Here is a 15,106-nt window from a genome sequence, read left to right on the forward strand (position 1 = left end):
CGAGCCTTGTCCCTCAGGTTATGAAGGTCATTCTTTCTCTATTTCTTCAAAGGCTGCTTCGTGCATAGGAATTTTTACAGTGCATCATGCAGCTCACCTGTGTATCACTCAAGGCAAACATCTGTTGAGAGTCTGCCCATGCATCAGGCATTCCTCACGAGAAAATAGCCAAATAGAGCTTATGTCTACCAAGCTTCAGAGAGATGTGCAGGTCACCAATTTGGATTACGGACAGTGTAAGATCCACAGTGAGCACAGAGAAGTGATTTGCTGGCTAATTCTATCTCCTGGGGGATTGGTAAAAGCTTCCCGAAGCAGTTATCACCTGGTTTGAGTTTTCAAAATAAAATAGGAGCTTCACAAGTACTATTTAAGAGCAACTGTAGACCTCGCTGTACTCAGTCCTAAATGGAATGTTTTTATCGAAGCCCTCTCCTCCGTGCTCAGGGATCTATGCGGAAGAGGAAGTGAAAAGACTGTAAGAGTCAGATGATGAGTGTCCCCAAGCAAACAGCATTTTCTGGGGAGGAAAATGCACACATGTATATGTGACAACTGTCACGCACAAGACCTGTGTAAGGTCAGGTCAAACAGGGTTTCAACCCTGAGAAGGGAAAGGGGGCACAGGGTCTCATGCCTACCAAGAAGCTATTTGCAATGTATACCCACTAGCCAAGGGAAAATCATTTTTTCCAGTGGAATGATACTGGGTGTATCAACCATACTCCAGAACAGGCCTCATGCTCAGTGGGAACTGGTCAGTACAAAGGGACTCCATGATTTCTTGAGTGTTGTTATGGTTTTTGAGGTTGGTTTTTTTTTTAATTAGTCTGGGTATTTTTTTCTTTTTTGAGAACACAAAATTGGGAGGTGGGGAAGTAGGGATGATCTGAGAGGACTTGGGGGAGGGGAAAGAATATGATTTAAATATATTGTATGACAAAATTTTAAAAATAATAGTAAAAGAAAAATTCTAACACACTGACTCTTGGTCTACTAATCTGTTCATAAAACTCCAATATGTTGCAGAATGATAGCACACAGTTCTAAGCCCAGCATTCGGGAGGCAAAGACAGAAGGATCTCTGAGTTCAAGGCCAGCCTAGTTTACAGAGTAAGTTCCAGAACAACTAGGGCTACACAGAGAAATCCTCTCTCAGAAAAAACAAGGGGGGGGAGAGTTGAAAAAAACCTTCAGTACGTTGTTTTTGTTGAGTGTGGGGAGTTCCCACCTGTAACCTCAGCACCAGGGAGGTGGAGGATCACAAGTTCAAAGTCACGCTCTGCTACATAGAGAGTTTAATGTCGGCCTCATCCACAAGACACCAGGTCTCAAAAAGAAGAAAGAAAGAAATTAGTTGAGGCTGTTAATAGCTTTAATTCTATCAACACACCAAAGAACGCCCGTACCTTTACGTCTCTCTTGCTTTTGAATGGATGCTACCTAAGTGTGTAATTTATCTGATTATGCAATTACTACACTAGCAAAAGTCTTGCTTATACAAGGGGAAAATTCATTTGGAGGCCAATATAAATTTAAACCAATATGTGTGGAGTCAGTTAACAAATAGCATTTGAATTATGTTGGCATGCTGAGCCCATGGAAGACAACTCACCTGAGAAACATCTAAAACGTTCTCCACAGCCGTCCTCAGTGGGACAGCCTTGTTCAGGGTTGCAGGACTGGGTTTCAAAAGCACTTCCCACACAGGGGTAACCTCCATACTGCCCGTAAACAGCAACCGGACGCCTTCGAGTCTGGAAACAAAGCAGATCTCTTTGTATTTTCTCTGTGAGTATCCCAAGTTTCCTTGAGGAATAAAATCTAAGAATTAATTCAATTTGAGAAACATTGACCAGAAACGTGTTCTCGTGTGGTACAGAAGTAAAACCCACGAAATCAATGAGCTCGCAGGTTCATTGACAGTTGGAATGCTATTTACACAGAGCTTCTAACCATAGATTTACTTTCACTGTTGAGTGAGGGGAAAAAACAAAACAAAACAAAACAAAACAAAACAAAAAAAAACCTTCCAGACAGCTGTCTGGAAAAGTAACTTGAGGAAGAAATACATTACAATGCAGAATGATTAACATTTTGGCCAGAGCTATATTCTGGGAATTAAGCAGAAGAAAAACGAAATGCATTTTGTTAGAGGAAAGGGCAGGGAAGGTTCGAGGGAAAAGAGTTAAGATGTAGTGACAGCGGTGGCGCAGGCCTTTAATCCCAGCACTTGGTAGGCAGAGGCCGGCGGGTCTCTGTGAAACCCTGTCTGGAGGGTGGGGAGATGAAGTGAAGAAAACCTTAATAAACATGATAGGTGATTGACTTGAGCTGGGCCTTCCAGGAAAAAAAAAAAGATGAGACATGAAAAAGAACCCAGAAAAGACAAGTACTGATATGGAGGCCAAGTGTACAAACTGAACATGAGCAAGCCAAATGCTAAGGGGTGTTAACAATGGCATCGTACTAGCTGATAGAGAATTGCGCTCTGATAGGGCAAGTGCATTAAAAGCAGACCTCTTTTAGAAAAGAAGAAACGAAAGAATTTACTGCACTAAGTGAAAAAGTCCTAAGACGTCCTAAAGTTCACTTGGTCCACATTAAGTATGGAGTCAGGTACCTAACGCTCAAACAACCTCAAGATCTGCTCCGGCTCTCCTTGCAGCCGGCGGGCTCCTCCGGTACTTGCCTCTTGTGCTGTCGAGTTTTACGTTAATTTGCACAAGCTGGAGTTATCTGAAAGGAAGGAGCTTCAACTGAGAAAAATGTCGTCGTGGTTTCCAGCTGCGGGGCATCTTCGTAATTAGTTATTGATAGGGCAAGTCCCAGCCCATTATGGGCAGTGTGGGCCTGGGTTCTATAAGAAAGCAGGTTGGGCAGGTCAGTAAGAAGCACTCTTCCATGGCCTCTGCATCAGCTCCTGCCTCCAGGTTCCTGCCCCCACTGCCTTTGATTATTTAACAGTTTTAGTTGTAAATGTACTCATCCATCTTACACTGGGTTGGCAGTGGGTATCCCCTGAGACAAGTAGTCACACCGTGTAGTGTGGACTCTGAGTGGGTCTTTATGAGCCTCAGCCTGGCACTGGCACCTTGCCCTGCAGTTCAGAGCAGAGCTGTAAGAAATGGGACCAGAAAAGTTTCTGGATATGTTTTTAGTATGTCTCTCTCCCTCTCTCTCTTTCTCTCTTTCTCTCTCTCTCTCTCTCTCTCTCTCTCTCTCTCTCTCTCTCTCTCTCTCTCCTCTCTCTCTCTCTCTCTCTCTCCTCCTCCTCCTCCTCCTCCTCCTCCTCCTCCTTTTTTGAGACAAGGTTTCTCTGTGGAATCTTTCCTGAAATTCACTCAGTAGACCAGGCTGACCTTGAACTCATAGAGATCCACCCACCTCTGCTTCCTGAGTGCTGGGATTAAAGGCGTGTGCCACCACCGCCCGGCTAATCCTCTCTTTTTAACTGACTAAGCCTTGCCACACCTGTAATTTACCGGCGTGCCCTATTCTGGGTTCTGAATACAGACGGTGTACTCTGCACAGGAATGTCTGCCCTTCTCCACGTTGCCAGCCGGGCCCTAAGGACTGCCCATCCTCCATAGACTCATTCTCGCCTCTCTGGCTCTAGTCCTCTGATCCGTTCTCATTTTCACCTGTCTCTTTCTGAATAAAAATTGCGTTTCATCATCTGGGATATAGCCACTACACAATGACCTCCACCAAAGGAAAAAAAAATACTTATATGACAAACACCCTCTGTTTCTCTCTCTAGTCAGAAGTCTTTTTTTTTTTTTTTTGGCTTTCAAATTACAAAAGGATTTGTGTGCTTGCTGTTTCTTTTAATTTGGCCTTGTTGTTCATGTTTTCTCTGTAATCACAGGCATCGTCTATTATGTTTGGTAGATGCCAAAGTTTTCATTTGTGTAACTTGTTTTGAAAATAGAACTTATATAAATAATAAAAGAATGCTTTATCAAAAAATGATGGCCAAATGGCATGGTTCGTGCCAATAATCTCAGCACTTCAGAAGCTGAGGCAGGAGGATTGACATGAGTTCAAGGCCAGCCTGGGCTACTGAGTAAGACTTTATGCCTAGCAAACTAGTTCTGAGCTTGACCACAGAACTGCAAAGAAAATAGGAGGGGACGGTGGTGCCAAAGATGCTTCAAGACAAAACCATCTTCTGTGGAAGGGTTTTGTTATCTCAGGCCTGATCTTACTCAAAAGACCAAGAAGGGACAGTCCTGCTATTCTGGAAGGAAGAAACTTGGGGCAGCAAGATGGCTCAGTGTTTGAAAGAACTTCCTGCCGAGTCTGATCATCAGAGTTCAAGTCCTAGGACCTGCATGGTAAATTAAGATAACTGACTATTACAAATTTTTTTCTGACCTCCACACATGTGCTATAGACACACATGTTCCAACACATCCATACACCCAAATATAATTTTTAAATATAGTACAAAAGTTTAAACTTCCTTTAAATATATACTTTATCCATTTAAATTGAACCATTTAAAATATTTAGCCATTTGAATGCTCAGGACCTTCAAAATAAACATTGTATCTTAAGAAGATTATGGGAACATATGACTGATGTCTTTATATTAAAATAGTCTCTCACTCATTGGCACAAAAGATAACTTTCTGAACAGAGCACTGATAACACAAGTACTAAGATCAACGATTAATAACAGGTACCTCATGAAACCTAGAAGCTTCTGTAGGGCATAGGGCAAAGGACACTGTCAACAAGACACATGCATCCTACAGAATGGGAAAAGATTTTCACCAACCCCACATTGACAGAGGGTTAATTTCTGAAATATATAAAGAACTCAAGAAACTAGACATCAATAAGCCAGATAATCAATTAAAAAATGGGGTACAGACATAAACAAAAAGTTCTCAACAGAAGAATCTCAAATGACTGAATGGATAAAGAAAATATAGTACATTCAGACAATAGAATATTACTCAGGTGTTAAAAAATGACATCATGAAATTCACAGGCAAATTGATGGAAAAAAGATCATCCAGAGTTAAGTAACTCAGACCAAGAAAAACAAACATGCTATGTACTCACTTATAAGTGGATATTAGCTGTAAAATAAAGGAGAACCATGCTACAACCTACAGATCCAGAGAAGCTAAATAACAAGAAGGGCTCAAGGGAAAACATATGAATCTCCTTGGGAAGGGGAAACAAATTTCGTCAATGGACTAGAGGCAGTGGGGTTGGAAACAGAAGGGATCAGATGAGGGGGTAAGAAGAAAGAATACTAGGAGAGAATAAACTTATACAATATGAAACTATGGCTAAAGCCATCCACAACTTGTCCTGCCTACAAATGTGCTGGGGCAATGGTGATGCAGACCCTGTGGGAGTGCCCAACCAACGTCTGCCTTAACTTGAGATCCATGCCACAAGAGGGAGCCCATATCTGGCACTGCCTCTATGGCCAGGAACCAGAGAATGGATAGCCCAGGGTTCTAGGGCAGAATCAAACACAATTAGAAAAAAAAATCACTCCTAACGATATTTCGCTATACTCATAGATTGATGTCTTGTCCACTGTCTTCAGAGACAATTCCTCAGTAGTAGATGGGAGAAGATGCAGAGACCCACAGCCAGACATTATGAGGAGAGAGAGAAAGAGTCTAAGCTGGTTGTCTCCATCGGGTCCCTCTCCTCCAAGTTCATGGAACCTTGTGAGAAAGAAGGGGATTCGGAAAGACTTTAGGAGTGAGAGGGGATGGAGGACACCAGGAGAACATGGTCCATGGAATCATCTAAGCAGGGCTCATATGGGCTCACAGACTAAAGGAACAAGCACAAGGCTAGCATGGGTCTGCACCAGGTCCTCTCCCTATGTTGTGGTGGTTAGCTGGTATTCTCATGAGACTCCTAACAGTGGGAGTGGGTGTCTATCTAACTCCTGTGCCTGTTCTTGAGACTCTTTTCCTCGTATTGGGTTGCCTTGTCCACCCAATATGAGGGCTTTTGCCCTGTTTTCTTGGATCTCGTTTTTGTTGTGTTTGGTTGTTGTCCCTTGGAGGTCTGCCATTTTCTAAAGGGAAACAGAGGAAGAGTGGATCTGAGGGAGAATTGTGGCAGGGAGCTGGGAGGAGTGGTGTGAGGGGAAACTATGGTCATGATGTAGTATGTGTTAGAAGAATCTATTTTCAATTTTAAAAAAATCACTTAAAAGAATGTTGATAATGATAATTAAAAACTATAAGCAATATTGAAGGTAAATTATTCATGAATGAAATTCTCAGCAGATAATAATAAAAAAATGAGTGTTAAAATGAATAAAATTAAGACTATAAGAATACAGAAAGAAAGCGAGCTGAAAGACTAGCAAAACTGTGGTATGTTTGTTTCTTCTAATCAGCAGAATTATGAGTGTTGTTTTCTTTCATTATACGTTTCTGTATTCTCATCATTGAGAATGTTTAATCATTTTTAGAAGCGTTATGCAATATCCAAGTCAAGTGTTTCATTTTGTATTATTACTTAGGAAATCAATTTAAAACATTGAAGACCCTTAATTTATTTGTAGTTGGTCCCTATTAGTGAAGAGAGGTGAAGCATCTCTTTCACTATTGACTGGTGTTTGAAGTGAAAGGAAAAGTTGAAACTGGTGAAAAAAACACAGATTTTTTTTTGAACTTTCTCCTATGCTATTCCTATCTTTTTTAATAAAGAATTGCTGAACTTTCAGCCCATGTTTTGAAAAATTAAAAAAATATATGTAAACATGGTAAAACAGTATTATAAACAAGCCCTTGTCTCTTCCTTGAAAATTACTAAAATAAGATTCAAAGTACATTAACACTAATTAATGAACATTCGAAAGTTGATTTTGTTGTGGTCATACCTTCACGTAACAACAACCAAGACAAAAGTTTTGTAGGAGCCTACCTGCGTCTTGGTACAACCATTGCATTCCGACCAAGGGCCAAAGGAGCCCCACTGGCAGTTAACTGGCGAGGAGGCTCTGTCACAGCATCAGGTTTGTCCGTCAGGAAGCAAGTGGGGTGATACGCAAGAGAACACAAAGAACAGATAAGACTAATCAAAAGTCATCAAAAGCACCTCCCCTTGCGACAGTGGCAATCTGTAATCCAGGACACACACACACACACACACACACACACACACACACACACACGCCCTGCTGGCAGAGGGCAGGTAGAGGTAGGAGGATCAGAAGTTCAAGGTCTTGCTCAGCTACTCAGTGAGTTTGAGGACATCCTGAGCTACATAAGGTTCTGTCTCAAAAAAACAGACAACAACAAAAATGTGCTTTAGGGTGCAGAATGTAATTATATGGAAATGTCACCATGAAGCACATTTTATATAATTATTATAGGTTGCTTAAAAAGAAAACTATACTTCCAAAAATTTAAAGTGGTATTAAAAATATCCTAAAATATATGAAAATGGGACAAGGGGTACCTATTCTTATTAGAGCTTAATTTTTATTAACTATCTATTTTGTACAAAGGACTGCTAACATACTTTGTTCAGTGTATCTGTAAGGATAGGAACCCAAACATTTCTAGTCATCATATACTATATGTAATGTGATAAATTTCATGACAGTGTTTGTACTTCCTAGTTTTACGTCAACTTGACACAAGCTCGAGGCATCAGAGAGGAGGGAGCCTCAATTGAGAAAATGCCTCCATAATGGGTCAGGTTGGAGACAAGCCTGGAAAGCTTTTTCTTAATTAGTGATGGATGGGAAAGGAGGGGCCGAGCCCATTGTGGGTGGTGCCATTCCTGGTCTGGTAGCCCTGGGTCCTATATGAAGACAAGCTGAATAAACCCCAATGAGTAAGAAGCCCCCTTCCAAGGCCTCTGCATCAGTCCTGCCTCTAGCTTCTTGCCCTGCTTGAGTTCCTGTCCTGACTTCCTTCTATGATGATCTGTGATGTAGAAGCATAGGCGGATAAACCCTTTTCTCTCCGATTTGTTTTGCTCATGATTACACTGCAGCAATAGTAACCCTAACCAAGATAATGTTTACATAAAATTTATTATGGGAATAAAAATAAAGAAGTTGTCAAAATTAAGAGAGTAGGTGAGGATATTTGGGAAGAAGGTATTGGGCCTTCGAAGAAACTCAATAATGACTTGAATAGCTATTCAAAAACTTGAGAAACAAGTTCTAAAATAGCAGAAAAATGCTATGTAACAACAATTTATATTTAAATAGTCCCCACATTCGTTCAGGCCCCTTCTTAAGTACACACATAGGTGAAAAAGGTGAGTGTAAGCAATTCCACTCTTAACAAGCATATGTGGATGGTAGAGCGACTCTCAGATGATCCTAAACCCTGGCTGTGGAGGAAGACACCTGGTTTAGTCCATAAAGGTCAAGGAAGACTTGTGAAAAGCTCATGGAACCAGAACTCTCAATTTGTAGATTCATAGCACATTACTGGGCTGGGTGACATCTTGTGTCCAAGTGTTTTTTGAATCCTCAGACTGTCAGATGATCCTACAAGTAACGAATCCCATTCTGTAGTGTGCATTGAAAGAACTTTGGTAACCTGCTAGCGCATGGTACCAGTGAGCCAGGCGTCTAAACGTTTGGACCCTTAAACTATCCTGTGAATTTGCTGTCGCTTGCCAACCTGTGCCCCAGGGAAAAACAGAGGCCTTCCCCGAGTATGGGGACAGGATGGACACTGTTTGTCCTTCCCTCCTGTCTCCTTCACTACTCTGCACAGAGCCCTGAGTGTATTGCCCTGCTGGACTCAGGACCTTGGCCACAGTGGACTCTGCACGCTCGCTCCCTCAGTCTTTGTGATCCCACATCTTGCACTGCTCCTGAAGCTTATGGAACTAATAGTTCTATTAAGTGAGCTGGCTGTTTCCATTTCCTTGCAAATAAAAAGAAGGGAATAGGTAAATGGTGCTGACTTTTATCCAGCCTTCAGGAACCAATAAAACTATTTTCTTTAAAAAAAAAAAAAACTGTTGACCTTTAAAATCTAGAGAATGTTTATCAGGGACCAAATTTAAAGATTAAATATTGTTCTGAGTCCACTGCAACTCTCTGAATTAAGGTGAAATCCTCGAATTGGAACCAAAAAAAGAACATGAAGTATTTTTTGTCCTTGTTTCTCCTTTAAAAGAAGAAATAAATAAATTATTGTATTTTCTAAAATCACAGAAAGATGAAATGCATAAACACATCCAATGTGCTATATAAAAGTTAAGCCATACTAAACAATTTACTATTTTATTTATTTATTTATTTATTCATTGGGGTTTTTTTTTTTGAGACAGGGTTTCTCTGTGTAGCTTTGGTGTGCTGGAACTAGCTCTTGTAGATCAGGTTGGCCTCGAACTCATAGGGATCTGCCTGCCTCTGCCTCCCAAGTGCTGGGATTAAAGATGTGTGCCACCACCGCCCGGCTAAGAATTTATTATTTCTTGCATTTTTAAAATTTCCATACAAAATACAAACTATTCTCACCTTGAGAAGATTTGAAACTCTGCCATGAATCCTGCCAAAATGAATAAGCTTGTTACCTAGGGTGGAAAACAATGAAATATTGCTTTAGCTTTCATTTCCTTAATGTGTTAAAAAATGAATACATCTACTTGCATACAGCTTTGTGGGCTGGGAGGATATGAGTGGAGGAACCATATAAAAGACAAATGACTTTTCTTTATGGGGTGGTGTTTTAAATAGAAGCTTGAAGGTTCTTCAAAAAAAATTTAAAAATAGAGCTGCCATCTGATTTTACCATCCCAATGAAATGAAATCAGTATGCCAAAAAAAAATATATCTGCATTCCCTTATTTATTGCAGTATTAGTCATAATTGCTAAAACAAGAAATCCAACAGTGTCCAGCACTGGATGAAAGAATTAAGAAAAAGGTCGTAAGAGGCGATGAGGAATGTAGCTTGCTGGTGTTTACCTAATTTGCATGGTACTGTACTTGACCCCCAGTATATTGGGGGAGGGACCTGGGTGGGGAAAGAAAACACACACAGTGGAATACCATTGAGCCTTAAAAGAAAAAAAGACCTCCTTTTTACAACACATATGGACTTAGATGGTATTATGTTAAATAAGATAAACCAAACACAAAAAAAGAAATACCATAGGATAAAACTCATTTATAGATGTTATCTAAAAATACTGACCCCACAGGAGTGAAAAGGAGGCTGTGGGGTACCTAACCCCAGCAGGTTTACGGCACCTGCTATAAGACAGTGTACTCTAGACGTGATGGGGGTTGCACCTGTACCATCTCAAGGTTGCGGTTGCCTAAACAAGATCAACATGCTAGCAAGGCTGAGGAAATCTCACAGGGTCCTAACTCTAGGTAAAGAGCAATGGAAAATGGATGGCTGCAGAGAGATGGAGAAGCGGTTTCCTACAAGAATGGAGCTATGAGTTATCTACTCCCAAGTGGTCAGCACTAAACACATGTACACAAGAAGAACACAAAATGGTTTTTGTGATGTGGGATTTCCTTCTGTATGCTGTGATTACCATTGATAAATAAAGAAACTGCCTTGGCCTGTTGATAGGACAGAACTTAGGAAGGTGGGGAAAACTAAACTGAAGGCTGGGAGAAGGAAGGCAGAGTCAGAGAGAAGCCATGTAGCTGCCAGCGATGGACTCCAGAACTTTATCCATCATTTAAAGCCACAGCCATGTGGCGATACACAAATTAATAGAAATGAGTTAAATTAATATGAAAGAGTTAGCCAATAAGAAGCTAGAGCTAATGGGTCAAGCAGTGATTTAAATAATATTTAAATAATATAGTTTTTGTGTGATTATTTCGGTGCTAAGTGACCAGCAACTAACTAGCGCTTCCTTACTACATTTGTGTGTGTGTGTGTGTGTGTATGAATGAATGAATGTGTGTGTGTCTGTGTGTGTGAGAGAGAGAGAAAGAGAGAGGGGGGAGAAAGGAAGAGAGAGGGGGAGGGAGAGGAAGAGAGAGGAAGAGAAAGAGGGGGGTTGAGAGGAAGAGAGAGAGGGAGAGGAAGAGAGGGGGGAGGGAGGGAGAGAGAGAGAGAGAGATGCTACAAAGCAAATTTGTATAAAAGAGTTGTATAAGCACCAGAGGCAAACAATTAAGACTTTGGTTTGGTTATTTGGTTGGTTGGGTTTTTTTTTTTTTTTTTTTTTTTTTTTTTGGTTTTGGTTTTTCGAGACAGGGTTTCTCTGTAGTTTGGAGCCTGTCCTGGAACTACCTCTTATAGACCAGGCTGGCCTCGAACCCACAAAGTTCCACCTTCCTCTGCTTCATGAGTGCTGGGATTAAAGGCATGTGCCACTACCGCCCGGCTAAGACTTTGTAACTGAACTGACTAGACATGAATATCTAGAAAGGCCAGTGGAATAGTCTGAAAACAACTAAAGACGATGTTGGGAGGACTGTTCACATGGGATTCTGGATTGTATAGATGAAGAAGGGGACTAAGCATCAGCATTTATTCACTGATTCCTTCTGACCACAGATGTCACGTTCCCAGCTGCAGTAGCCTTATTTCCCCCCACAAAGGGCTGTGCCTTGCACTGGAAGCTAAAATAAACCCTTCCTTGGGTCGCCTTTGTCAGAGTACTTTGAAACAAAAACTAAGACAGTCCCTAAAATGGGAGCAATTTCTCTTCCTGCCCTTTAGAAGGAGAATAAAGCACATGAAAATGGAACAGTCCTGCACACAAGCTGACTATAAACAATCAGTTCAGAATTTGCCGTGCTGAGAAATAGGGAATAAACTGTGTCTGTGACATTCAACTAGACCTCCAGCCCCTTCAGTTCTTTTCTCTGGTTTTTCATCCCCGAATGGACACTACCTCTGCCTGATTCCACTAACGCGTTCCAGCTGATGTGCTGATCTGAGACAACAGCATGGATCAACCCCTGTTTCACTCTGGGCTGAGCCCAGACCAAGAGGGCAGACTGCGTAACTGGCCTATAGCTAGCTCAGAGGGAAGCTCCTTGGCTCTGAACCCTTCTTCAACAGCTCAGCCCCAAGTTACCACCTATTCAAGTGCCTGATGAGAGAACTAAGGGGAATTCTGGAGCATGGATGGAGAAGGAGGTCTAAGATCATCCCTCCTTAAAATGCCAGACATAGAGATCACTTATGCTATTTGATAGCTCAGGGCTTTCCCATGTCTCCCTTGCTGGAAACACATCACAAAAGCATGCCTTTCAAGTTTACACTAAGAGTCTAAACATGTACTTTGGAATACGAGCAGAAATTCTGCATGCATCTTGGAGTGAAACCATTGCTTCATTTGTTGACATCCTATCAGCCAACTAAAAGAAAAAAACTGTATTTATTATCATGACATTAAAATGTCATAAATTAATAATGACTGTGAAACATATTTTAAACATAAAACAATTATTAAGATGTCTCATCATAAAATAAGGAAGGAAGTTGATTGACAGTTAATTCAAATATTGGGGAAAACAGGTTAGCTAGGTGACTTTAGCAAGCATATCATATTCCTTTTTGAACTGATAAGTATTCTAAATTGTTAAATAAACCCACAAAGCACAGTAAAATAAATACCAGATCACACTGTAAATCTGACTTTGTAAATTGCCTTGCTGCTGTAGCCTTGTAGCCCCAAGTGTATCAACTTTGTAATTTGTGTTCAACTTTTAACTATATGATTCAAAGGTTACCAAAGATCTATGTCTTGGTCCTTCTCCAGCCTCACTAGTGAGCACAAATTCTGTGAAGCAAGCCAACAGTGCAGTGACTGGGGTAACCGCACAGCTGGCAGGGCAGCAGAATTGGCCCTTCAGGGTGATAACGCAACAATTTTATTTTAAATACCAAATCTGCAATAGGAAAAGTGGGTCTGGAGAGACAGGTAATGCACCTGCTGTGCAAAGAAAAGGATCTGGGTTTGATTCCCAGCATTTGTAGAAGACATTAGGTTCTTGGTCCCCGGCATCTATAGGAGGCATGTAGATTTGTGTGCTCACAGATAAGTGCTACAAAACCAGGAATGTTAAACACACAGGGTTGTCTCTTCCAAGAGAGTTGTATAACCTATTTCTACCCAGAAGGCTGGAAATGGATTGTTGAACAGCTGGGTGACCTCTACGCTAACTGGATGACCAGCTGTACTGGTTCCTTCTGGCCTTTATCTTGAGCCTGTTTGTCTCAGCCAATCTACAGGACTATTCTCCCCTAGGCCCTAACCATGAGCATCGTTCTCCTTGAGCCTACTTCCTTAGTTGATTATAGAACCTATCTTTATGGAAAATTCACTTGTACTTCACAAGAAGTTTGATGTAATCATGTCTTAAGCACACAGGGTTGTGTTATGCCGGGAAACTTTTTTCCAAATTGTGCTGTGCTTAAATATGACTAAAATACACTATCCAGTGTCAGACTCTCAAAGTTAGACCCAACCTTGGCTATTGTGCGAAATCGAATTTCCTGCTTGCATCCCCTGGACTGGCATTCTGAGGGCCGTGGTGTTTGTAGACATTCTCCCCCACCCCATCTCATGAGCACACACACACATACACACATACACACACATGCACACGCATACAAGCATCCACATAGAAAGCCAAGCATAGGAGTAAATGCCTATGATTCCAACACCGGGGAGGAAGAGACAGGAGGATCCCTGGGTTTGTTAACCAGTCGGTTTAGACATACTGGTGAGTTCCAGTTTTAATAAGAAGCCTTATCTCTTGAAAGAAGGAAAGAAAGAAAGAAAGAAAGAAAGAAAGAGAGAGAGAGAGAGAGAGAGAGAGAGAGAGAGAGAGAAAGGAAGGAAGGAAGGAAGGAAGGAAGGAAGGAAGGAAGGAAGGAAGGAAGGAAGGAAGGGGGGAGAAAAGGAGAGCAGTTGAGAAAGACACCCTGTGGCCTGCACACATATATGTTAACACACAAATTATTACAGCATTTCCAACTTGTTTTTCCATCTTACAATTTCATTCTATAATAATGATTTCTGTCTTTGGTCTTTTGTGTGTAATAACTTTTCAGAGATATTGGATTATTGTATGTTGGTCCAACATGTGTGTATGGTAAACTCATCAATTCGCTCCATGTACTTATATTGTCTGCCCTCACGGTCCCTTTTTCACCCAAGATTCTAAATTCTAACTTCCCAAAGCTACAAATTCAGCTTTCTATAAAGCTCTTACATCATCCAATCAAAACCTCACTACATGGCCCCAAATTAAAATGAACAAGCCATCAAGCTGGAGAGAACTTTGCCTTAGAAGTAACAATGGCCTTACTGTATGCCTTTATTGCTTTCTTAGGACTTCCATAAATATTGCCTTCAGTTTGTTACCCTGCTCTCTCAGTCTGAAAAACTGGTTCACTTTGACTGAACTATTAAAAACCTGTTTAGATAAGGACGTTTGTTAAAAGTCACCTCCCCCCTACACCTTCTCACTCTGTGTTTTCCACATTCTTCTCCTTATCTGATTTCGTTCAGTTAAGTATGACCTCCTCTTTGAGATGCCTTTAAGTAGATAAGTCATAAATTATTATCTTACCTTCATGCTTGGGAAACATTCAGGGTAGACAAGAACAAGACAATTTCATCTGTAAAGACAGACAGACTTTTGTCTCCCCCACAGCCTGTCCTGCTCTGGATTCTTTCTCCGCTCATTTATAGAGCCAGCAGAACTGAGACTCGGCTCCCACCCAAGCTGGATTCTCCAGGGACATGGAGCGCCTGCCTCTGCACTTGATCTGTGCCTTGAAACCAGATGCGTTTTGTCAGTTACACAGACCCTTCCCGCAGCCAGCTGGGACCATTTGGAAGTTAGAGATATCTTTCTGGGAAATGTACTGCTAATCGGGAAAGACAGCCAATGTGCTCAGTTCAGCATCGAAGTGATTTCCAATCAAAGGAAACTCCATAAAGCAAGGGCTGAATCTCCATGCTATCTTAATCTCCTAAACAGAGTGCATGTTTCTCTCTCTCTCTCTCTCTCTCTCTCTCTCTCTCTCTCTCTCTCTCTCTCTCTCTTTCAACAAAAGGCATAAATTTATTTTAAAGATTCTAGGTGATGTCCCAACATCCGTGAGTGGTTCCATTTCTTGTAGCTTCCATCAACCACATCCCTT

General features: G+C 41.2%; 1 protein-coding gene across 1 annotated transcript in view; it reads right to left on the bottom strand.

The window, feature by feature from the left end:
* The window catches only part of C7 (complement C7), a 56,703-nt gene extending 42,017 nt beyond the window's left edge, over positions 1 to 14,686 (bottom strand). Inside the window, exons 1-4 of the mRNA XM_048428553.3 lie at positions 14,530 to 14,686; positions 9,488 to 9,543; positions 6,919 to 6,994; positions 1,616 to 1,757 (exon numbers count right to left, since the gene is read on the bottom strand). Coding sequence (XP_048284510.3) covers positions 1,616 to 1,757; positions 6,919 to 6,994; positions 9,488 to 9,543; positions 14,530 to 14,535 — 280 coding nt within the window. The 5' untranslated portion in view covers positions 14,536 to 14,686. The remainder of the gene's footprint in view (positions 1 to 1,615; positions 1,758 to 6,918; positions 6,995 to 9,487; positions 9,544 to 14,529) is intronic.
* Positions 14,687 to 15,106: the final 420 nt, after the last annotated feature.

This window comes from Myodes glareolus, chromosome 15 (genome assembly GCF_982192425.1).
Source record: "Myodes glareolus chromosome 15, mMyoGla1.1, whole genome shotgun sequence".
In the NCBI taxonomy this organism is placed as follows: Eukaryota; Metazoa; Chordata; class Mammalia; order Rodentia; family Cricetidae; genus Myodes; species Myodes glareolus.